Here is a 22,959-nt window from a genome sequence, read left to right as displayed (position 1 = left end):
GCAGGGAGAGTCTACCAAAGTTAAAGGTACCACATCAGCTTATGCTGCTGTTACCTGCAGGCAGAAAGCACCAAATTCTGGACAGGATAAGAAAAACAGAGCCCAGAAACTTCACAGGAAAGTCTTTCAACCTGCTGGGTCTCATCCTCAGGGAAAACCAATGCAGGTGACTCTTTCCTCCTGACAGGAGGTCAGTTTGGTCTGGGAAAATCTGATAGGCTCTATAATACCTAAGTAGACCCTCCTAAGGGTGGGAGGAAAGGCACCATACAGGCAGGGCAAGAAACAAGAAAACAAGAACAAAAAAAATTCTGCTCTGTTAAACAAAGCCTAAGCTAGTGGTCCAGAATAAGCTGAACTGAATGTCAAAGAACAGACAAACAGCAAATTCATCCAGCAAGAAAATCCTAGGTAAAAGAAGTGAAAACAATCTCCAGAATAAACTAATTAAGGTGCTTAAATGTGTGGGTGCCAGCAAAGAATAATGAATCACACTAGGAAAATTGAAGATATGACCCAGTCAAAGGAACAAAGCAACAATTCAAATGTGGTACAGGAGTTGATGCAATTAATTCAGAATGTTTGAACAGACATGTAAAACTCATCAAAAATCAATTCAATGAATTGAGGGAGGATATAAAGAAGGCAAGGAATGAACAGAAAGAATAAATGAAAAATCTGAAAAAAGAAATTGCAGAACTTATGGGAATGAAAGGCACAGTAGAATAGATGAAAAAACAATGGAAACCTACAAGGTTAGATTTCAAGAGGCAGAAGGTAGGGTTAGTGAACTGGAGGACTGAACATCTGAAATCTTTCAAGTAAAAGAAAATATAGGAAAAAGTGTGGAAAATATGAGCAGGGACTCAGGGAATTGGATAACAGCATGAAGCACACAAATATGCATGTGTGGATGCCCCAGAAGGAGAAGAGAAGGGAAAAGGAGGAGAAAAACTAATGGAGGAAATTATCACTGAAAATTTCCCAACTCTTATGAAGGACTTAAAATAACAGATCCAAGAAAAGCAGCATACCCAAAACAGAATACATTCAAATAGACATACTCCAAGACATTTACTAATCAGAATGTCAGAGGCCAAAGAGAAAGACAGAATCCTGAAGGTGGCAAGAGAAAAGCAATCCAGGGCATACAAGGGAAGCCCAATAAGACTATGCATAGATTTCTCAGCAGAAACCATGGAGGCAAGAAGACAATGGGATGATATATTGAAATTACTAAAAGAGGAAAACTGCCAACCAAGAATTCTATACCCAGCAAAATTATCCTTCAAAAATGAAGGAGAGATTAAGACATTTTCAGACAAAAAATCACTGAGAGAATTTGTGACCCAGAGACCAGCTCTGCAAGAAATACTAAAGGGAGCACTAGATGCAGATATGAAAAGACAGGATAGAGAAGTGTGGAGAAGAGTGTAGAAATGAAGACTATCAGTGAAGATAATAAGAAGAAAAATTAAATATGACATATAAAATCCAAAAGGCAAAATGGTAGATGAAAGTACTACCCATACAGTAATAACAATAAATGTTAATGGAGTAAGCTCCCCAATCAAAAGACATAGACTGGCAGAATGGATTAAAAAACAGGACCCATCTATATGCTGTCTACAGGAAACACATCGTAGACCCAAGGATAAACATAGGTTGAAAGTGAAATGTTGGAAAAAGATGTTTCATACAAATAAAAATAAGAAAAGAGCAGGAGAAGCTATACAATATCCAACAAATTAAACTTCAAATGTGAAACAGTTAAAAGAGACAAAGAAGGACACTATGTATTAATAAAAGGAACAATTCAAAAAGACAGAACAATCATAAATATTTTTGCATCAAGCCAGAATGCTCCAAAATACATGAGGCAAACACTGAAAAGAGAAATAGACACATCTATCACAATAGTTGGAGACTTCAATTCCACACTTTCTTCAATGGACAGAACATGTAGACAAAAGATCAATAAAGAAACAGAGAATATGAATCATACAATAAATGAGCTATACTTAGACATTTATAGAACATTACACCCCACAACAGCAGAATACACCTTTTTCTCAAGTGCTCATAGATCATTCTCAAGGATAGACCATATACTGGGTCACAAAGCAAGTCTCAGTAAATTTTAAAAGATCAAAATCATGCAAAACACATTATCAGATCATAAAGGAATGAAGTTGGAAATCAATAATAGGCAGAGTGCCAGAAAATTCACAAATATTTGGAGGCTCAACAACACGCTCTTAAACATCCAGTGGATCAAGGAAGAAATTACAAGAGAAATTTTAAATATCTCAAGGCCAATGAAAATGAAAACACAACACATCAAAACATATGGGATGCAGCAAAGGCAGTGCTAAGAGGGAAATTTATTGCCCTAAATGTCTATATCAAAAAAGAAGAAAGAGCAAAAATCGAGGAATTAACTGTCCACTCTGAAGAACTAGAGAAAGAACAGCAAACTAACCCCAAAGAAAGCAAAAGAAAGAAATAATGAATACTTGAGCAGAAATAAATGTAATTGAGAACAGGAAAACAATTGAGAAAACCAAAAAAACCAGAAGTTAGTTCAATGAGAAAATCAATGAGATTGATGGGCCCTTAGTGGGGTTGACAAAAAGAAGAAGAGAGAGGACACAAATAAATAAGATCAGAAATGGAAGAGAAGACATAACCACTGACCCCACAGAAATAAAGGAAGTAATGAGAGGATACTATGAAGAAATTTATGCTAATAAATACAACAATATAGATGAAATGGACAACTTCCTAGAAAGGCATGAACAACCAACATTGACCCAAGAAGAAATAGATGACCTCAACAAACCAATCACAAGTAATGAAATTGAGTTGGTCATTAAGAAGCTCCCCCCCCAAAAAAAAATAAAATAAAATAAAATAAAATAAAGAAGCTCCCGAAAAAGAAAAGTCCAGGACCAGATGGCTTCACATGCGAATTCTACCAAACATTCCAGAAAGAATTAGTACCTAACTCATCCTATGAAGCCAACATCACCATCATACCAAAACCAGGCAAAGATATTACAAAAAAAGAAAACTACAGACCAATCTCTCTAATGAATATAGATGCAAAAATCCTCAACAAAATTCTAGCAAATCGAATGTAGCAGCACATTTAAAGAATTATGCATCATGACCAAGTAGGATTCATCCCAGGTATGCAAGGATGGTCCAACATAAGAAAATCAATTAATGTAATACACCATATCAACAAATCAAAGCAGAAAAATCACATGATCATTTCAATTGATGCAGAGAGGGCATTTAACAAGATTCAACATCCTTTCCTGTTGAAAACACTTCAAAGGATAGGAATACAAGGGAACTTCCTTAAAAGGATAAAGGGAATATGTGAAAAGCCCACAGCTAATATCATCCTCAATGGGGAAAAACTGAAAACTTTCCCCCTAAGATCAGGAACAAGACAAGGATGTCCACTATCACCACTGTTATTCAACATCATGTTGGAAGTTCTAGCCAGAGCAATTAGACAAGAAAAAGAAATACAAGGAATCAAAATTGGAAAGGAAGAAGTAAAACTATCACTGTTTGCAGATGATGTGACACTATACATTGAAAACCCTGAAAAATCCACAGCAAAACTACTAGAGCTTTTAAACGAGTACAGCAAAGTGGCAGGTTACAAGATCAACATTCAAAAATCTGTAGTGTTTTATACACTAGTAATGAACAATCTGAGGGGGAAATCAAGAAATTAATTCCATTTACAATTGCAACTAAAAGAATAAAATACTTAGGAATAAATGTAACTAAAGAGACAAAAGACCTATACAAAGAAAACAATAAAAAACTGTTAAAAGGAATCACAGAAGACCTAAATAGATGGAAGGGTATACCATGTTCATGGATTGGAAGACTAAATATAGTTAAGATGCCAATTCTACCTAAATAGATTTACAGATTCAATGCAATACCAATCAAAATCCCAACAACTTACTTTTCAGAAATAGAAAAACCTATAAGGAAATTTATCTGGAAGGGCAGGGTGCCCCGAATTGCTAAAAGTACCTTGAGGAAAAAAAACGAAGCTGGAGGTCTCATGCTGCCTGACTTTAAGGCATATTATGAAGCCACAGTGGTCAAAACAGCATGGTACTGGCATAAAGATAGATATGTTGACCAATGGAATCAAATAGAGTGCTCAGATATAGACCCTCTCATCTATGGACATTTGATCTTTGATAAGGCAGTCAAGCCAACTCATTTGGGACAGAACAGTCTCTTCAATGAATGATGCCTAGAGAACTGGATATCCATATGCAAAAGAGGATCCGTATATCACACTCTATACAAAAGTTAACTCAAAATGGATCAAAGATCTAAACATTAGGTCTAAGACCATGAAACAGTCAGAGGAAAATGTAGGGAGATATCTTATAAATCTTATAAATGGAGGCAATTTTATGTACCTTACACCTAAAGCAAGAGCACTGAAGAAAGAAATAAATAAATGGGAGCTCCTCAAAATTAAACACTTTTGTGCATCAAAGAACTTCATCAAGAAAATAAAAGGACAGCTTACACAATGGGAGACAATATTTGGAATTGACATGTCAGATAAAGGTCCAGTATCCAGAATTTATAAAGAGATTGTTCAACTCAACAACAAAAAGAGAGCCAATCCAATTAGAAAATGGGAAAAAGACTTGAACAGACACTTCTCAGAAGAGGAAATACAAATGGCTAAAAGGCACATGAAGAGATGCTCAACGTCGCTGGCCATTAGAGAAATGCAAATCAAAACCACAATGAGATATCATCTCACACCCACCAGAATGGCCATTAGCAACAAAACAGAAAATGACAAGTGCTGGAGAGGATGTGGAGAAAGAGGCACACTTATTCACTGTTGGTGGGAATGTCAAATGGTGCAACCACTGTGGAAGGCAGTTTGGCGGTTCCTCAAAAAACAGAATATAGAATTGCCATATGACCCAGCAATACCATTGCAAGGTATCTACTCAGAGGACTTAAGTGTAAAGTCACAAATGGACACTTGCACACCAATATTTATAGCAGCATTATTTACAATTGCAAAGAGATGGAAACAGCCAAAATATTCATCAACAGATGAGTGGCTAAACAAATTGTGGTATGTACATACAATGGAATATTGTGCAGCTCTAAGACAGAATAAACTTTTGAATTATGTAACATGGATGGACCTTGAGAACATTATACTGAGTGAGACTAGCCAAAAACTAAAGGACAAATGCTGTAGGGTCTCACTGATATGAACTGACATTAGTGAATAAACTTGGAATATGTCATTGGTAACAGAGACCATCAGGAGATAGAAATAGGGTAAGATATTGGGTAATTGGAGCTGAAGGGATACAGACTGTGCAACAGGACAGGATACAAAAACTCAGAAATGGACAGCACAATACTACCTAACTGTAATGTAATTATGTTAAAACACTGAATGAAGCTGCATGTGAGTATGATAGGGGGAGGAGGGCTGGGGACATAAATGAAATCAGAAAGAAAGATAGATGTTAAAGATCGAGATGGTATAATCTACAAATGCCTAGAGTGTATAATAATAGTGAAATGTACAATGTACAAATTTTAAAACGTTTTTGCATGAGGAAGAACAAAAGAATGTCATTATTGCAGGGCGCTGAAAATAGATGATAATTAATACTTTAAAATGTCACCTTTTGTGTGAGACTAAAGCAAAAAATGTTTATTTATTACAAAATCTATATTTTTTCTAGAGCATTTCCTGATATAACTCATGTAGATAGTTTGATTGAATTTCATAAGTACTTGGAATCTCAGGTAGGACATGAGATTTTGTTGGTTTGTCCAGAGTGATGCCCTGATGAATCCCAGAGTGATTTGATCAGTGACTGGAAAAGTAGTTGCAAGCCCCCTTTGGGGAATGATGAGAGTGGGGAGAAATTCAAATTCCCCAAGTTTAATTCTTGATATTCTCACAAGCAGGGTGGACAACCAAAGCTATAGGCTGAGCCCCCAGTCTTGGGGTTTGTTCATATGAACTCCACAAAGGATAGGTCAAGTCTACTTAAAATTTAGGCCTAAGAGTCACCCCCAAGGGAGCTTCTTTTGTGGCTCAGATGTGGCCTCACTCCCCAACACAACAAGTAAATTCATTGCCCTCCCCCTATCTATGCGCAACTTAACTCCCCGGGGTGTGGACCTTTCTGGCAACATGGGATAGAAATCCTAGAATGAGCTGAGAGGGCATCAAAGGATTGAGAAAACCTTTCAACCAAAAGGGGAAGATCAAAATGAGACAAAATGAAGTGTCAATGGCTGAGAGATTCCAAACAGAGTCGAGAGGTTTTCCTGGAGGTTATTCTTAAGCATTAAATAATCACCTTGTTATTCAAGATGTAATGGACAGGCTGGAGGGAACTGCCTGAAAATATAGAGCTGTGTTCCAGCAGCCATGTTTCTTGAAGATGATTGTATAATGATATAACTTTCATAATGTGACTGTGTGTTATGAAAACCTGTGTCTGCTGCTCCTTTTTATCTACCTTATCAACAGATGAGTGAAACATATGGAATAAAAATAAATAATAGGGGGAACAAATATTAAAATAAATTTAGTTTGAAATGCTAGTGATCAATGAATGGGAGGGGTAAGGGGTATGGTATGTATGAGTGTTTTACTGTTGTCTTTTCATTTTTTTCTGAATTGATGCAAATGTTCTAAGAAATGATCATAATGTTGAACATGCAACTATGTGATGATATTGTGAATTACTGTTTATATATGTAGAATGGAATGATCATAAGTTAAGAATGTTTGCATTTGTTTGTTGTTAATTTTAATTTAAAATTTAATTAAAAAATGTATCCAAACTGATTCTCCTAATAAAAAAGATAATCAAATGTCCCAAACACAACAGCAACTCACAAAACACATGAAGATACAGTCAGAATAGACCCAGTTATATGACCAAATCAAAACAGCAGAGGACAGAATATGGAACAACTACTCAAGGATATTTATAAATAAATAAAGCCAATCAAGAAGACACTAGAAGAGCATAAAGAAGAACTCAAAAGATTAAATAGAAAACAGTAGATCTCACAGAGATGAAAGATACTTTTGACCAAATTATAAATATATTAAAGATACACAATAGCAGATTTGAAGAAGTGGAAGAACGACTAAGTGCGCTAGAAGACAGAACAATTAAACTAAGGAGCACAAAAGAACAAATAGCAAGAAAAATGGAAAAAATGCAAGTGGATCTCAGGGTAATTATGAACCACATAGACATGCAAATATAAGAATCATGGGTGTCCCAGAAGGAGAAGAGAAGAGTGATGGGCTGGGAAGGATAGTCGAAGAGATAATCAGAGAAACTTTCCAACCCTTATAGAAGGCATAAATATTCAAATCAAAGATGTTCAACAAATCTCAAATAGATTAAGTCCAAATAAGCCTACTCTAAGGCACATACAAATCAGACTGTCAAATGTTGAAAAGAAGAAAAAAAAAATTCTGAAAGCAGCATGAAAAAAGTGATCTACTACATACAAGAGAAGCCACATAAGACTGGGTTCAGACTACTCAACAAGCACCATGGAGGTGAGAAGGCAGTGGTGTGATATATTTAAGATCCTGAATGTTAAAGACATTAAATAAATAAATATTCTGAATGATAAAGTCTTCCAGCCAAGAGTTCTTTATCCAACCAAGTTGTCCTTCAAAATTGAGAGGGAGATTTAAATCTTAAAGTCTAGTCAAACAAAGACTGAGAGAAATAGTTAACAATAGACATGCCTTACAAGAAATACTACAGGGAGTCCTGTCAGCTGATAAAAAAAATCTGGAGAGGGAGGTCTGGAGGAGGGAACACAATTGAAGAATAATTTAAAGAATAAAAAGGAGAAGAAAAGGATATATAGATTTAATAGATAAAAACTAAAGGAAAAGCAGTAGATTTAAAAACTACTTTTACAATAATTACTTTGCACATTAACAAACTAAACTACCAATTTAAATATCAGATTGGCTGAATGGATTAAAAATATAATCCATCTATATGCTGTTTATGAGAGACTCATCTTAGATCCAAGGACACAAATAAACTGAAAGTGAAAGGATGGAAAAAGATGTTTTATGCAAGCTGTAACCAAACGAAAGCAAGAGTAGCTATACAAATATCAGATAAAATAGACTTTAAAGGTAAAGCTGTGTTAAGAGACAAAGAAGACACTACATAGTAATAAAAGGGACAATTCACCAAGAAGAAACAACAATCATAAATGTTTATGCTTCCAACCAAGGAACTCCAAACTACATGAGCAAACACTGGCAAAACTGAAGGGAGTTATAGATGTTTCAACTGTACTAGTGGGAGACTTCACTATACCATTCTCCACGATAGCTAGGACAACCAGACAGAGGATCAACAAGGAAATAGAGAACTTAAATAATGCAATAAATGAATTAAACCTTTTAGACATATATGGGTCATTACACCCCAAAACACCAGGATATATATTCTTCTCTGATGCTCATGGCATGTTATCCAGGATAGATCATACGCTGGAACATAAAACAAGTCATAGTCAATTTAATAAGATTGAAATCATTCAAAGCACTTTCTCTGGCTACAATGAAACGAAGCTGGGAATTAATAATCACCAAAGAATCAGAACTTTCTCAAATATATGAAGATTAATACACCCTTAAATAGTCAGTGTGTCAAAGAGGAAATTGCTAGAGAAATCAGTAAATAACTGGAGAAGAATGATAATAAGGATACAACATATCAGCACTTATAGGATGCCGCAAAGACAGTGCTGAGAGGGAAATTTATTGTCCTAAATGCCTATGTTCTGGTTTGAAACTGTTATGTAGTCCAGAGAAGACATTTCCTTTCAATCCTGAACTAACTTGTGGAACCAGACCTATTGTTTAGGGTGGAACCTTTGATTAGATTGTATCCATGGAGAATGACCCACTCAATTTGGGTGTGACCTTGTTTTTATATTTTAACTTTTTAAATTGTATACCTTAACATATATACAAAGCAAAGAAATTTAAAAAACAATAGTTTTCAAAACACTCTTCAACAAATAGTTATAGGACAGATCCCAGAGTTTGTCATGATCCTATCATATATTTCCTTCTAGCTGCTCCAGAATATAGGAGGCTAGAGGGCTTAAATATTTCTTTATCATCGCAAACGTTATTTTCCCTCTTTTTTTTTTGTGAACAATAACATATATACAAAAGAGCTATAAATTTCAAAGCATAGCACCACAGTTAATTGTAGAACATATTTCAGACTTTGGCATAAGTTGCAATTTCACAATTTTAGGTTTTTACTTCTAGCTGCTCTAAAATACTGGAGACTAAAAGATATATCAATTTAATGATTCATCATTTATATTCATTTGTTAAATCCTATCTTTTCTGTATAACTCCACCACCAACTTTGATCTTTCCATCCCTCTCTTTAGGGGATTTTGGATTATGGCAAGTCTAAATTTCTCATATTGGAAGGATCTGTCGTTAATATGGGGTAGGAAGATGGAGTTATCTGATGTTCTGGAGAGGCTGGGCTAGGTTTCAGGACTTATCTGGACCAGGGATCCATATGAAGGTTCTAGGTTTCTGGAAAGTTACTGTAGTACATGGAGCCCTTGTGGAATCTTATATATTGCCCTAGGTGTTCTTTAGGACTGGCTGGAATGGTCCTGGTTGGGGGTTGACAGGTTATGATAGGTAGGAAGGTCTAACTGAAGCTTGCATACGTGCAACCTCCAGAGAAGCTTCTCGACTCTATTTGAACTCTCGCTGCCCTGATACTTTATTAATGGCACTTCTTTTCCCCCTTTTGGTCAGGATGGAATTGTTGATCCTAATGTGCTGGGTCTGGATTTATCCCTGGGAGTCATTGCCCATGTCAGCAGGGAGACCTTCCCCTTTGGATATCATGTCCTAGGTAGGGGGGAGGGCAATGATTTCACTTGCAGAGTTGGGCTGAGAGAAACTGAGGCCGCATCTGAGCAACAAAAGGGGTCCTCCAGAAGTAACTCTTAGGCATGCCTATAGGTAGTCTAAGCTTCTATGCTACCTACATAACCTCCCCAAAGAGTAAGCCTCATGATCAAGGGCACAGCCTATTGATTGAGTATCCCTAGGGTGTGGCCTTTTGATTAGATTGCTTCCATGCAGATGTGACACACCCAATTATGGGTGTGACTTTTTTGATTAGATGCAGATGTGACACAGCCCATTCAAGGTGGGTCCTGATTTGTTTACTAGAGCCCTGCAAAAGAGAAGAATTTTGGAGAAAACGTTGCTTCAGGCCAACAGAGATGCATCTATTTGGAGAAGCCAACACATGTAGCCTAGATGCTAAGCGAGGATTCACAGAAATAGCCTGAACCTGAAAAGAAGAAATCTCTAGCCTCATGAGATGCTAAGTGAAGAGACGAAACCCAGAGTTTTTCCCTGGAGCAGCTAAATCAGGACCCTTACATAATTAAAAAGGAAGCCACTGGAATCAGAAGCTGGAAATCATGGAATGAGAACAAGGATCAGCACATGCCAGTCCTGTCCCTTCTCATGGGACCAACATTGGCTTTCTTCTTGAGTCAAGGTTTCTTTCTCTGGACGCCTTAGTTTGGACTTTTTTATGGTCTCAGAACTGTAAACTTGTAAGTTAATAAATCCCCTTTATAAAAGCCAACCATTTCTGGTATATTGCATTCAGGCATCTTTAGCAAACTAAAACAGCCTATATTAAAAAACACGAACGAGCAAAAATTGAGGACTTAACTGCTCACCTGGAGAAATTAGAGAAAGAACAGCAAACTAACCCCAAAGCAAGCAGATGAAGAGCAATAATAAAGATTAAAGCAGAACTAAACGAACTGGAGAACAACAACAAAAATAATAGAAAAAATCAACAAAACCAAAGTTGGTCTTTAAGAAAATCAGTAAAATCCATGGACCCCTAAGCTAGGCAGACAAAGAGAGAGAGAGGATGCAAATAAACAAAATTAGAAAATGAGAGGGAAGATGTTGCCATGGGTCCTGAATAAATTTTAAAAATCATAAGAGAATACCATGAACAACTATACGCCAACAAATTAGACAACTTAGATTAAATGGACATGTTACTAGAAACACACAAACTACCTATACTGACTTAAGAAGAAATAGAAGATCTTAACCAACCAATTACAAGAGATTGAATCTGTCATCGAGAATCTTCCTACAAAGAAAAGTCCAAGCCAGATGGTTGAAAATTTTATGAAGCATTTCAAAAAGAACTAACACCAATCCTGCTCAAACGTAACCAGAATTTTGAGGAAAAAGGAATGCTACCTAACTCACTGTATGAAGCTAACATTACTCTAATACCAAAACTAGATAAGGTGCTGCAAGAATAAAAAACTACAGACCAATTTCCTTAATAAAATATGTAGAAAATTTCTCAAAAAAAAAAAAAAAACTAGCAAATCAAATCTAGCAACACATTAAAAGAAGTATACATCATGACCAAGTGGGGTTTATACCAGGAATGCAAGAATGGTTCAAAACAAGAAAAGCAATCAATGTAATATAGCACATTAACAAACTGAAAAGGAAAAAAATCATGTGATCACATCAGTTGATGCTGAAAAAAAGCATTCAACAAAATTCAGCATCCTTTCCTTGTAAAAACACTTCAAAAGTTAGGAATCAAGGGAAATTTCCTCAATATCTTAATGGACATATATGAAAAATCCATAGCAAGATCACACTTATGTTGAGAGACTGAAAACATTCCCCTAACATTGAGAATTAGACAAGGATGCCCATTGTCACCACTATTATTCAAGATTGTACTAGAAGTCCTAGCTAGACTGATTAGGCAGGAGAATAAAATAACAGGAATCCAAAAGAAAAAAAAAAAAAGAAGTAAAGTTTTCATTATTTGTAAATGACATGATCCTATACTTGAAAAACTCTGAGAAATTTATCACAGAACTATGTGAGCTAATAAACAGATTCAGCAAAGTGGCTGGATACAAGACTAATATACAAAAATCAGTAATGTTTCTATACACAAATAATGGTGTATGTGAGGGACAAATAAGGAAAAAATGCCATTCAAAGAAGCAACCAAAAGAATTAAGTATCTAGGAATAAGCTTAACAAAGGATGTCAAGAACTGTACATAGAAAAATACAATACATTGCTAAAAGAATTTTTTTAAGTCCTGAACAGATGAAAAAACACTACCTGCTCCTGGATAGGAAGGTTATAGTCATTAAGATGTCAATTCTACCCAAATTGATCTACAGATTGAATGCAATACCAATCAAATTCCTGACAACTTTTCCAAAAACTTGGAAAACTTAGTTATCAAGTTTATTTGAAAGTGAAATAAATAGCTAAAGCTAGCCCAAGGGAAAAAAAGAAAGAAAGATGAATGAAGTTGGAGGATGGATACTTCCTGATTTTAAAGCTTACTATAAAGCCACAGTGATCAAAACAACATGGACTGGCACAAAGTTAGATGTATTTGCCAATGGAATTGAATCAAGAGTGTGGAGCTAGATCACCAAATCTATGGACAATTCATCTTCATTAAGGCTCCCCAATCCACTGAACTGGGACAGAATAGTCTTTTCAATAAATGGGCAAGGGAGAACTGGATATAAATAACCAAAAGACTGAAAAAGGACTCTGACCTTACACCCTGTACAAAAATTAATTCAAAATAGATTAAAGACATAAGTATAGGAGCCAGTATTATAAAACTCTTAGAAGACAATATAGGAAAACTTCTTCAAGACCTGGTAATCAGAGGAAGCTTCTTGAACTTTACACCTAAAGCACAAGCAATGAGAGGAAAAAAGATAAATGGGAACTACTTAAAATAAAGGACTTTGTCAAAAAGGTGAAGGGGCAGCAAACTCAATGTGAGAATATATTAGGAAGCTCAGCCCAGGCCTTTGGAGATGCACAAAGGAATAACCCTGGGGAAAGCTGTTGGAACCCAGAGGCCTGGAGAGAAGGCCAGCAGAGATCACCCTGTGCCTTTCCATGTAAGAAAGAACCTCAGTTGAAAGTCAGCTGCCTTTCTTCTGAAGAACTATATATCAACTAAATAAATCCCTTTTATTGAAAGCCAATCCAACTCTGGTGTGTTGCATTCCAGCAGCTAGCAAATTAGAACAGGAGATAATTCAGAAAAGTAATTGACTCTGGGGAACAGATTAGGTTTGACTGAGAAAGGGCACAGACAACATGTGTGTTCTATTTCTTGATTGGATACAGATTATATTTGCCCTTGTCATAAGTCACTAAACTGCACACTTAAGATCTATGCACTTCACTGTGCATCAACAATATCTTCAAATATATAAACAGAAATCAAAAGAAACAGGAAGGCTGAGTCATTCTGTTAACTACTGTAACAGTTGCAAATAGTGGTTTTTAAGTCTTCCCATAAAGACTTTGGGTCCAGATGTTTTTACTGGTTTGTTTTGCTCAAAGATCCATTTCAAGGGAAAAGATCATTCCAGTCTTATGTAAACTGTTTCAGACAATATAAAAAGAGGTCACATTCCACTGTCACTCTGTAGCACACAAGGAGAAGTCTTCCTAAGTTATACTGGGAATAAATTCACATTCCTATGTGTTAAATGTAGTACAATGTCTGGTTGAAAAGAAAATAAAAATGGACATAGCATGCAAGGAAAGAGTCCAAAATACCATTATTTCCAGATAACTTGATCACTTATGCAGAAAAAAAACAAATAATCAAAACCCTTAGAATAAGAGAGATATTTCAACAATGCCTCCAAATACAATATCAACATACCAAAATTGTCGAAGTTCCTATATACTTGCAATTGAAAAGTAGGTTAAAAAAAGAAAATAAAATACTAATCATAATAGCAAATTCTATGTTCTATCTTAGAAACAATGTAGCAGAAATAGAAAGACTCTAGTAAATAACATTTTAAAACTCTATTAAATACTTACAAGAAAAAAGAATACTTTGGGTGACAATACTTTACTCCTCAAAAAAAGAGAAAGAGCTAAAGAAAATGGCAGTATTGTTTATAATTTCAGCAATGAATGCATGCGTATCCAACATTCTTTTCTGCTTTTTTAAAATCCATGTTTTAAAACATTTGAAATGTTTCATAATTAATTTTTTTAAAGAAAGCACATCTCATACTCTGAAATAGAATCAAACCAACCAAAGAATACTCTAACCTCAGCAAACATGGTTTTTGGTTGCACATGGATCCAATTACAATTAATTTATCCATAGACATTTCCATGTATTTGAAGGCCTACCTGGGTTTGACAGTGGAGGGGGCTGAATAGCAGAACAGCTGAGAAGTCAGATGCCAGAGTCAGATGTGCCTGGGTTTTAGTCTTGACTGCCACTAATTTGCTTATGATACCAGACAAGTTACTTTACATCAATGGGCTCCAGCTTTCTTATATATCAAAAGCATGATAATAAAGTGTCTAATTCTCAAGGTTGTCCTGGAGCATTAATGAGTACACCTGTAAAGCTTTGAGGCAGAGGATGACATCAGCAAACATGAATAGACACAGCTTCTGTTACAGTCACTGGGTTACGTGAAAAGCATTACAATGGCAAGTAGCAGGAACAAGGTTTTACAGCATGAGTCACGGAACAAAACTGGGTTGGAAAGACTCTATTCTTCTCTAAGTGGGGTAAGTGACAATGGACAGAGCTCTACAGGAAGGCACGCTACTCCTCAGGGTATGCCACCACCCAACATTTTTAGGTGGTACCGTTCACCAGACTGAAAGTGCTGGTGTGCCAGTTTGAAGTTATTATGTTCCCCAGGAAAGCCATGTCTTCTAATCCTCACTCTTTATTGATGGTTTTGGAGCTTTTTGATTGTTTCCATGGAGATGTGACCCACCTAATTGTGGGTGGTAACTTTTGATTAGGTGGTTTCCATGAAGATGAGTCTCCACTCATTCAAGGTGGGGTTGCTTACTGGAGCTCTTTAAAAAGGAACCATTTGGTAAAAGCCCACAGTGCTGACAGAGCCCGCACAGCTTTTGGAAATGCATAAGGAAAACCATTGAAAAAAGCCTGGAAAGAAGACTAGCAGGTATCACCATGTGCCTTTCCATCTGAGAGAGAAACCCTGAACATCAATGGCCTTCTTGAGCCCAGGGATCTTTCCCTGGATGCCTCAGTTTGGACATTTTTAGAGACTTGCCTTAATTTGGACACTTTCATGGCCTTAGAACTACAACTTTGCAACTTAATAAATTCCCTTCTTAAAAAAAAGCCTTTCCATTTTTGGTATATTGCATTTTGGCAGCTTACAATCTAAAACAGATGGTAAAGCAGATTATAGTCGCTTGAAGTATTCATGCTTTAATCAGGCCAGTCTCCACTGATTTCAATAAGAAGTTAAGAAGATTGAAGATTTCAGAAACACTCTATCCAGTCACAGAGCAACAAAACTTAGCTTCATTTAAGTTTCATGTCCTAAGCTTACTTTCCTGAAACCCATTACTTCCAGAAGTTCTTAGGCTAAATAAACCCTGAAACCCAGAGGGGTCAGCTCTCCAAGAATATCAATATAATATCAATATTCAATACTGTATGTTTAAAACTGTAATTAGATCATCTCCCCAGAGATGTAATTTAATCAAGAGTGGTTGTTAAGCTGGATTAGGTGATGGCATGTTTCACCCATTTGGGTGGGTCTTGATTAGTTACTGGAGTCCTTTTGCTCTAGTTTGCTAGCTGCTGGAATTCAACACACCAGAGATGGATTGGCTTTTAATAAAAGGGGATTTATTTCATTAGCTCTTCAGAGGAAAGGCAGCTAACTTTCAACTGAGGTTCTTTCTTAAGTGGAAGGCACAGGATGGTCTCTGTTGGCCTTCTCTCCAGGCCTCTGGGTTCCAACAATTTTCCCCAGTGTGATTTCTTTCTGCATCTCCAAAGGCCTGGGCTGAGCTGCAAGTGATGAGATGAGGTATGCAGAGCTGCTTGGGCTGTGCAAGGTTGCCCTCTCCATTTAATCACCAGCCAATTAAGTTAAACGTCATTCATTGCAGCATGCATACCTCCTAGCCTACTGCAGATATAAATCAGCAACAGATGAGGTTCACATACCATTGGCTCATGTCCACAGAAACAGAACTAGGTGCCTTCACCCAGCCAAGTTGACAACTGAATCTAACTACCATACCTATAAAAGAGGAAACATTTTGGAGAATGGGTGATTCAGAGAGAGCAGAGTAGAATGACATAGCCATGAGAAGCAGAGTCCACCAGCCAGCGACCTTTAGAAATGAAGAAGGAAAATGCCTCCCGGGGAGCTTCGTGAAGGGAAGCCAGGAGAGAAAGCTAGCAGATGATGCTGTGTTCGCACATGGCTTTCCAGATGAGAGAGAAACCCTGACCCTGTTTGCCATGTGCCTTCTCACTTGAGAGAGAAACGCTTAAATTCATTGGCCTTCTTGAACCAAGGTATCTTTCCCTGGATGCCTTTGATTGGACATTTCAATAGACTCGTTTTAATTGGGACATTTTCTTGGCCTTAGAACTGTAAACTAACAACTTATTAAACTCTGCTTTATAAAAGCCATTCCATTTCTGGTATATTGCATTCCAGCAGCTAGCAAACTAGAACACCTTGAAAATTATTGCTTTTTCTTTTTTTTTTTTTGCATTAAGTTACATTTCACAATTAAAACAAGTTAAAAAAACTGAATATAATTTTCATGTATGGAATGACAATATTGTAAAGATGGAAACTTTTCCAAATGAATTTATAAATTTAATGTAATTTCAATTAAATCATAAAGGGATTATTTGAAAATCTTTACAAGCTGATTTTAAAGTTTTTATAAAGTATCTTAGTTTCCCAGCTGCTATGGTAGATAACATAGAATATGTTGGTTTAAACAACTGGAATTTATTGGCTCACAATTTTGGAAGCTAGAAGGCTTGCTTCCTCCCAAGTTTGGTAGCATTCTGGCTACCACACAGGAGCAGAGGCTGAAAGCAACAGAGCCCAGGAGCAATGGACCAGCAGATGCCAGCCACATGATGGCCCAGCTGACAGAGGAGTTTCTGATCCATCTGCCTTCCCTGAAGTAAGGTATCTTTCCATAGATGCCTTAGTTTGGATATTTTTATAGGCATAGAACTATAAACTTGTAAGTTATTAAATCCCCCTTTTTAAAAGCTGTTCCAGTTCTGGTGTATCACGTTCCAGCGACTTGCAGATTAACACACTAATGTATTAAACTGAAGGACCTTGATGTTGGGAGTATCCAGGCTTATCCAGATGGGCCCTCTCTAATTATAGGAGTCCTTAGAAGCAGAGAACTTGCCCCAGCTGTGGTTACAGGAAGACATGATGAGATGCAACATTTTTGACTCTGAAGATGGAGGAAGAGGCTATTTATCAAGGAATGTTTTGGGTGGCCTCTAGCAGCCGAAAAAGGCAAGGAAGCAAATTCCTTCCTAGAGCTTCCAGGGAAAAAAAACACCTTGATTTTAGTCAAGTAAAATCTGTTTCAGACATCTGACCTACAGAATTATAAGATGGTACATTTATGTTATGTGAAGCCATTAAGTTGGTAATTTCTTACAGAACTCATAGAAAATGATTACACTGCCCTTGATGAGCCGCTGTCTCCAAGGGGCCTATGGGTGTCTTTCTAGTATTTTTGGGAAATAAAACAAAAATCAACAACAAAAAAAACTAAATTGTAAATCACTCACTGATGAAGACTAGAGAGAACAGTAGTTGCTAATGGAGACCCTATAGTTGGGATACATATTTTACTCACATAAGTTTTCACAAACTCCAACAATAATTCTCATAGTAAAAAAGAAACAAAAAAACAATCATTATTGATGGAGTTGGGGGGAATCATCTTGTGCTCCACTTCTACATTCAGTCAGAGGTAACTGTGTTTGGTGCATATTCCTTTTCTTTCTTTCTTTCTTTCTTTTTTTGATGCACATACATACAAACACATACTTTTTAATAAAATGGAATCAGACTCTACATACATACAAATTTCTATATTCTTACTACTTTTAATGTAATTAATATATTCAGTGTATTTTTCCATGTGGATCTACTTATTCTTTGAATCATTTGCTTCAACACAAACGTTAAATCCTTCAACAAAGAGCTGCGTAGGAGAATGGAGAGGGTCTAAGTGTGGGGAAGGAGGGATCGATTCTGGTGTAGAGGCGAGAACATTCATTGGCAGTTCCTCTGTTCTGTCTTTGCTGGGAAAGGAGACCCTGAAGCCCAGTGTCACCCTCTGCGGGCAGAAGAGGAAGTGAGGGGATGGAATGATGACAACAAAGGCAGCCAAGTCCAAGCTGCCCAGCCCTGAACTAAGGGCTCATGGGGTGACAAAGGCAACATTTAAGTCAGGGTTTGGAGGATCCTGGAAGAGGGATGCAAAACATGACACTTTGTAGAGCCAACCCACCCACCCAAATGTATTATCTACCACCAGGCACTGCCCTGGAGAGAAGGGAGGGAAGAAGAAAATACCCCGAATGAGGAGAGGGGAGGGGGAATAAGTAAAGCTAATCTATAAAAGCACAGGGCTCACATTGCCTATTGTCTCTCACCTCCCTCACCTCTGTCCTGTTGCATGTACTCTCAATAATTTTTTTGCCTACTTACTCTTAAAAAAAAATTGACCCTTGGCAATTTTCTTTTTGTTGCTTCTGATTCACCTAGTTAGTTGGTTCCTATGCACTCTTTTTTTTTTTTTTTGATCAAATTATTCTTTTTATCAAAGAAAGATAAGAGTGGTTAGAGTGCAGAGGCTTTGGAGAAGCTCGCTGACACTCCAGAGTGCTAGTAGTCAGGCCTGAGAAGGGTCTCCAGGGCTGCTGCTTACATTGGTGATCACTTTTGGGACCAGGCTGGAGGGTTTGATTTCCATTATAAGGGAGGGAAGCACCTGCTGCCACAACAGGGACTTCATAAGGGGCCATAATTACCACCTGAAGAATTCTTTAAAGTTTGAATATTTGGGTCACCACAGCTGTGCCCTGATTGGCCATCTCTGAAAGTCACACTGTAAGTTAAAATTTTCAGTTTTGTAAGTTTCTATCCATCAATATATTATGCTATCTTCTCAAAAGGAAGGAGTCTTCTCTTTGGATTTTATTTTATTTTATTTTATTTCAACTCTTTTTTTTAATGTGAAATATAAGATCTGTATATACAAAAAAGCAATACATTTCCAAGCACATTTTAACAGATAGTTATAGAGCAGATTTTAAAGTTTGGCATGGGTTACAGGTCCAGGATTTTTCATTTTTTCTTCTAGCTGCTCCAAGACACTGGAAGCCATAAGAAATAGTAATATAATGATTCAGCAATCATACCCATTTTTAAATCCTGTCTTCTCTGTTATACTCCTCCTTCTCTTTGTATTTTAAATGTCAACGATCATGACAACTCCTGGCTTCTCTTCACTATTGACCTGCATTGATGAATATGTTATTGTCTTGACTTCAGTTCCCTGAGGATGCTTGGGCAATGAAAACTCTTCTCCCCACCCAGTTGACCGCAATTTGAAATTCCTTTAATCAATACTTGAGTACTTTCACTTCCTAGGGTATAAAGAACTCATCAGCCCAGAATTTATAAAGCCACTCATCCAAAAAGTGAAACAGAAGGTTGTAAGTCATCTCCTTGGCTTTCTACTTCTGTTTGGAGAGGCTCAACAGTCCCAGTATCTGTCATGTAACCAAACATAGCCACTGCACACTGATCAAATGTTCCTCCAAAGCATCTCCCCATGTGTGTAACTGGATATCAGCTGTATGATCCAAACACTTGTACTTCTGATTGACTGGAGAATACTTGGCCTTGATTGCCTTCTGATCCTCAGACAAAATGTGTTCTCTCACATCTTCCTCCAGCTGGGCCATAAGTGTAGTATTGGACATTCTCCTACTCATGCTTTAGCTCTGAGTTAGAGGTTATTCTTGATCAGAACCTTTGCTCTATGCTCTCCAAGAGTTCATTTCCCTTTCCTTTGAGAAATTATCTCACATTTATTAGTGTGACTCCCCAACTTTGCACTAATCAAGAACAGGAACTATAGCTCCTTTTGCCCTGTATTGTATCCCTACCATCTACACAGTACCTAGCATATAGTAGATGATCAATAAATAGCTGTAGAATGAAATAATGAATTAGGAAAGACAGTCCCTTAGGGATCACCAGAATAGCCATCAACTTTAGGGACTCTGAGGCTCTTGCTTTATGGGACAAACTATTTCAATCCTTACCTGCCTTTATATATAGAATCAGCTTTTGAAGGCAGAACCATAGCTTGCCTTATCTCCAATAATTACCCCTAACTGGGTCATTGCAACAAAATTCAAGGCAGGAATCATCACAGAACAGAGTAAGAGTCGTCAACCCAATCGCACAGAGCCTTGGTAGGAACATGCCTGGACTATAACTGGAAATGGATCCAGTGAACAGGGACTTAACCACCACTCTTCACGCTTTCAATAATTTGCTCCTGGTCTCTCAACTACCAACTGGTGCATTTAATATTCCAAAGCAAGTTTGCATGATCACAAACCAGCTTTTCTTGTTCTATATATTCTATCCTCTCTTACAACAGGAGTTCTTAGCTCATTTTTGAAGTTACAGGGAGGCTTTCTAAAAATGTACGTGCCTGGACCCTTCCCCAGAGATTCTCATTCAGTAGCTGAAGTAGAGTCCACTTATCTCTACTTTTAATACAAATTCTGATATAACTTCAAGGCTGAAAATCATTGCTTATTTTGAATTTTCCCTCACTGAGGGAAAAGAGGGATTACTAGGAAAAGTAAATGAAAAGGTAAATTTGCATCAAATTTCTGAATCACAATTTCCTTATCTTTAAAATGGAAATCATTCTGTTATAAAGCATAAGGGAGATAATAGATGTTGAATATCTAGGGAGATAATAGATATTGAATATCTAAGACAGAGTCCTACAGAGTGTAGACACTTAACACTTATGTGCTTTCTTCCCTTAATCATAGAGACTACCAGCTAAGCACACTGCTTAATATATAGTGGTTTGTGCAATTTGAACTTAACCATTTATACTTTGTGTAAAGGGAGCACTGGGTACTAAGGGAAGCCCTGTGGAAGTTACTTCATCTCTTGGTGGCTTAAGAGAAGAGAAAGAGAAGAAGCCCTTCTCTTTCTGGAAAAAAAGGACCTTTTCAACATTGCTAACTCACTCCCAGAGGGTCACAAGGAGCTAACATGGCCATAACTTCATCTCATCCATCATACAAAGAAGATACCACACGTGAGGGTTTACACAGAGCTTTTGTATATACTATCTCATTTAATTCTCATGATATCTATAAGAGACATGTTAACATACCAGATTTATAGATGTGGAAGCTCTGTGGCACCTCAGAAAAAGTTAGAAGACTTGCTAAAAGCTGTCTAAGTAGGAAGTGGCAGAACCACAGTGTGAACCCAGGAAGTCTAATCCCACTCTAATGCTTTAACCTTTTCCACAACTGGCCCCCAAATTTATCCTAACTTGATCCTAACATGATGTGTGGACATCCATCCTAACCATTGGAGTTTAAAAATGCATAACACAGAAGATAATTTACCTTGGTTTATATTGATCAAATTAGTCATATGCTTTACTGGGTGTATTTCTGTGCTTAGTGCATGCTATTCCCACTTCTGGGTCATGTTCCCCTTTGGCAAACTCCTGTTCATCCTTCAAGGTTCTGTCACACACAAACAGTCCAGGCAGCTTTTCATGCTGCCCATGCCCCACCGGGCTGGTTGACACACTGTCTTTTATTTGACTAAACAGAAAATAGAGTATATCTATGCAATTGGTTTTATCTCTTCAGAGAAAAAAGCAAAACTTAGCTATAAAATTTCAGCCTTCCCATTCTCTCATAGCTGTCTCTGCTGTGGGACAGTCTGTCAGGTGATCAGACTAGACTCTCCCCAACAGGAGGTGTTATTAGAGAATCAGGAAGATCTTCCATTGTCTTGCATTGTCTCTGTCCAAAAATAAATTTCTTCTACCATCTTACTTGCTCTGAAACTCATGTTATAGGTCATAAAGCATTGTGTGTGTGTGTTTTTAAATTTGTTTGCTCAGTTTGATTTTTCTAGTAAGAAACAGACTTAAAATGTGAACAGCCCATCAATTCTCACTGCACCAGGGCAGATCTGTTGACAGAGACCTAGACAGCCATTCTATTTTTAAATACAGCATTTACACAGGAGAAAATAAAAAATAGTGCCGCTCTGTAAATAAGTCGCTGCATTAAAATCATTTAACGTACAGTGGACAAGTATTATATCATTCACATTACCTAAAAGGGTAAATTCACTACTGACCTAATGTGAAATAAGTCACATCAAGACTAAGTCGTGCACTAGTCGAGGAAGTGTTACTTGACTTCCTGGCCATAATTTATGCAACTAAGACATTTGTCACCTTTGTTTATTTTCTTTGAATCACATTTAGTTCATGGCAATGAAGGTGATGATGATGATGATGATGATGATGATGAAAACTGCACCGAACAATATAGCTGCTCCTTGGGTAAGATTCCAAAATTAATAAAGGGGATAATCCACTGTGTTACTTCATGATCTGTATTTAGCAGAAAATTATATTCTCACTTACTTGCTCAAGAGTTATATTTAATTTACATTATAGATAAGCATTCAGTATCAATATTTAGTGTGTTGATATACTCCCATCGAGACTCTCAAACGATCGTTCCGATAGTTTTTATTCCAATGAGATAAAATAATTGAGAATGCAGGGGCTCAATTTCCTTATTGCGAATTTGAGAGGGTTAAAGTATGAGAATTTAAGGTGTCTTTCTACTCCCAGAG

General features: G+C 37.0%; 1 protein-coding gene and 1 pseudogene across 7 annotated transcripts in view; one reads left to right on the top strand and one right to left on the bottom strand.

The window, feature by feature from the left end:
* The window catches only part of LOC143644309 (interstitial collagenase-like), a 60,777-nt gene that overhangs the window by 18,993 nt on the left and 18,825 nt on the right, over positions 1-22,959 (top strand). For all 7 annotated transcript variants that reach the window (XM_077113131.1, XM_077113127.1, XM_077113132.1 and 4 more), the window contains one exon: positions 22,583-22,660. In XM_077113131.1, the coding sequence (XP_076969246.1) occupies positions 22,586-22,660 (75 nt within the window). In that variant the 5' untranslated portion in view covers positions 22,583-22,585. The remainder of the gene's footprint in view (positions 1-22,582; positions 22,661-22,959) is intronic.
* LOC143643351 (protein archease pseudogene) lies at positions 19,496-20,009 on the bottom strand (annotated as a pseudogene).

This window comes from Tamandua tetradactyla, chromosome 8, assembly GCF_023851605.1.
Source record: "Tamandua tetradactyla isolate mTamTet1 chromosome 8, mTamTet1.pri, whole genome shotgun sequence".
In the NCBI taxonomy this organism is placed as follows: domain Eukaryota; kingdom Metazoa; phylum Chordata; class Mammalia; order Pilosa; family Myrmecophagidae; genus Tamandua; species Tamandua tetradactyla.
The sequence above is the reverse complement of the archived record's forward strand: the minus strand, read 5'-3'. Positions and strand labels throughout refer to the sequence as shown.